Genomic DNA, 2,919 nt, shown 5'->3' with positions numbered 1-2,919 from the left:
TGAATCTTGAAGAATTCACAGTTAAGGTGAATATGATAAAAATGAGTTGAACAAAATTCTAAAGTATTTTTGAGAAATTTTTAATGTTAATTTTTGCTAAAATCACAGATTGATATCATTAACTGTGAAATTACAAAAGGAAAAGTGAAAATAGAAGCACACCATAAATTATCTAGAAATAGTGAAATATTTTAGCAAAATTTTTCTTTCTTTCTTTATTTTTTACACAAGTTCTCACTGTCTATTCTAGGCAGGCCTTGAGCTAAAACTCCTCCTGCTTCAGCAGCTCATTCCCTTGGACTCCATGGATTAAAGGTGTGAGCTACCACACCCACCTAAGCAGGAACTCAGGAAACCTTGTTGTGGAGATTTGCTTGTGGATACTGGCCAAAGAGTTAATTCAATCTTCCATCCATTTAGAATACTGCTGGTTACAGGAGCTCACCTACAGCAAGCATTAGTAAAAGCAACATGGGAGGAAGTAGGCGTGGTCCTTAGAGAGTATATAAAGACACTCCAGGGGCCAGCCAGGTTCATTCTTCTCTAGACTGGAGAGAGTGTGTTTCCATACCTCCTGGCTCCTAGACTGCTAGATCTATCCCCTCCACACATTGAAGATCATTCCCAGAGCTGAGCTAATATTGTTGTGTCTCAACAACACTGCTGAGGCGAGAGACTATTTCTTGGAGAATGGAGACAGACATTTCACAGGCCTTCCAGAAAGAACTCACGTGCTTCATCTGTCTGAGCTGCCTGACAGACCCAGTCACCATAAGCTGTGGCCACAGCTTCTGTCGAGCCTGCCTCCAACTTTCCTGGGAAGACACCCAACTTCCTGTCCAATGCCCTTTGTGTAGGGAACCATCTCAGAAGGCCTTGAGAACCAACATTGTTCTGAAGAAACTGGTGTCCATTACCAGACAAACCAGCCTCATGAAGGACCTGAGCTCTGAGGAGCATAAGTGTATGACGCACAAAGAGACAAAGAGGATCTTCTGTACTGAGAATAGGATCTTCCTCTGTCAACTCTGTTCTAATTCCCATGAGCACAGAGGACACAGACACTGCCCCATTGAAGCAGCTGCTGAGAGTCAAATGGAAAGACTTGTAAAGCAAATGGCGTCTTTATGGGAGAAGATCCAAGAGAATCAAGAGAATTTAGAGGCAGAGAACAGAAGGACAACTCTGTGGATGGACTACCTGACTCTGCGGGAAGAAATGATCAGGACAGAGTATGCAAAACTGCACCCACTCCTCTCTGAAGAGGAAGTGCAACACATCGAGTCTATGAGACATGAAGGCCAATGTGTTTTAGAGAAACTCAGGACAAGTGAAGCCATCATGATCCAAAAGAGCAAAGAAATAAGAGAAATGTACCAGGAGATGATGGCAATGTCCCAGGAGCCATATGTGGTCCTGCTGCAAGATTCAGATGACAGGTTCAGAAGGAGTGAGTCAATGCAGCTGAGCATGCCCCCATCTGTGAACAAAGAACTCACTGCTCTACCTATCAATGGACTGACTGAAAGTTACAAGCAGTTCCAAGCTCACATTATCTTTGAAAACGTAACCATACTTCATTCCAAGATGAACATATTTAATGTCATGAGAAGATTCAGCTTCCGACTTCACCATAAGGATAGACCTGCAGATTCTGCTGGATTTTATATTGCTTCCTGGGGATCTCAGAGCTTCATCTCAGGGAAATGTTATTGGGAGATTGATTTGAAGGACTCTTGTGAGTGGGCTGTGGGAGTCTGTAAGGATTCACCGTTAAGGAGTAGAAACCAAATGATTGAATCTGAGGGTGCATTTCTTCTTGTGTGTGTGAAGGAGGGTAATCATTACAGTCTCCTCACCACATGCCCTGTATTCCGGCACTACATAGAGAAGCCACTGGGCCATGTTGGTGTGCTTCTTGATTGTGAGGATGGTTGTTTAAGCTTCCTGAATGTTACCAAGAGTTCCCTCATATACAGGTATCCTCCTGGCACCTTCAGTTACCCTGTCAGACCTTGCGTATCCAGTGGCTATATATGATCACAGGAAGGTGTAATCCAGTACTTTATTGTTTTGAAGTTTTCACTCTGTAATGTTACATCCTTCACTGCTATTAAATATTACAATACTATTAAATGTGAAAAAAAGAAAAGAAATGGGCTGTAGAACTAAACAGAGAATTCTCAACTGAGGAAACTCAAATGGCTGAAAGACATTTAAGGAATTGCTCAACATCCCTAATCACCAGGGAAATGCAAATCTAAACAACTCTGAGATACCACCTTATGCCTGTCAGAATGGCTAAGATCAAAAACACTGAAGATACCTTATGCTGGAGAGCATGTGGAGCTAGGGGAACTCTCCTCCACTGCTGGTGGGAATGCAAGCTTGTACAACCACTTGGGAAATCAATATGGTGCTTTCTCAGAAAATTGGGAATCAACCTCCCCCAAGATCCAGCTATACCACTCTTGGGGTTATACACAAGGAATGCTCAATCATACAACAAGAGCACTTGTTCAGCTATGTTCATGTCAGCATTGTTTATAATACCCCGAACATGGAAACTACCTAGTTGCCCTTCAACTGAAGAATGGATAATCAAAATGTGGTACATATACACAATGCAATACTGCTCAGCAGAAAAAAACAATGACATCATGAGGTTTGCAGGGAAATGGATGGATCTAGAAAAAATCATCCTGAGTGAGGTAACCCAGACTCAGAAAGACAAACGTGGTCTGTACTCACTCATAGGAGGATACTAGACATGGAACAAGGATGACTTGTCTGCTACTCACATCACCAGGGAGGCTACCTGGAAAACAGGACCCCAAGAAAGACACGGTATCACCCAATGACAGAGAAATGGAATGAGATCTACATGAACAGCCTGGACATGAGTGGGGTTAAGAAAGG

General features: G+C 42.7%; 1 protein-coding gene across 1 annotated transcript; it reads left to right on the top strand.

Annotated features, from left to right (window-relative positions):
• The first annotated feature begins 690 nt into the window (after positions 1 to 690).
• Positions 691 to 2,040, top strand: LOC128109565 (tripartite motif-containing protein 43-like). Its single transcript, XM_052736712.1, has one exon. The coding sequence runs from the start codon at positions 691 to 693 to the stop codon at positions 2,038 to 2,040; it is 1,350 nt and encodes a 449-aa protein (XP_052592672.1).
• Positions 2,041 to 2,919: the final 879 nt, after the last annotated feature.

The sequence above is a fragment of the Peromyscus californicus genome, unplaced genomic scaffold, assembly GCF_007827085.1.
Source record: "Peromyscus californicus insignis strain IS unplaced genomic scaffold, ASM782708v3 Scaffold_14__1_contigs__length_90479793_seg_2, whole genome shotgun sequence".
Taxonomy (NCBI): Eukaryota; Metazoa; Chordata; class Mammalia; order Rodentia; family Cricetidae; genus Peromyscus; species Peromyscus californicus.
Note: the sequence above shows the minus strand (reverse complement) of the source record. Positions and strands in the feature narration are given on the sequence as shown.

Coding starts and splice junctions, on each gene's coding strand:
- LOC128109565 (XM_052736712.1), top strand. CDS start 691: ATGGAGACAGACATTTCACAGGCCTTCCAGAAAGAACTCACGTGCTTC.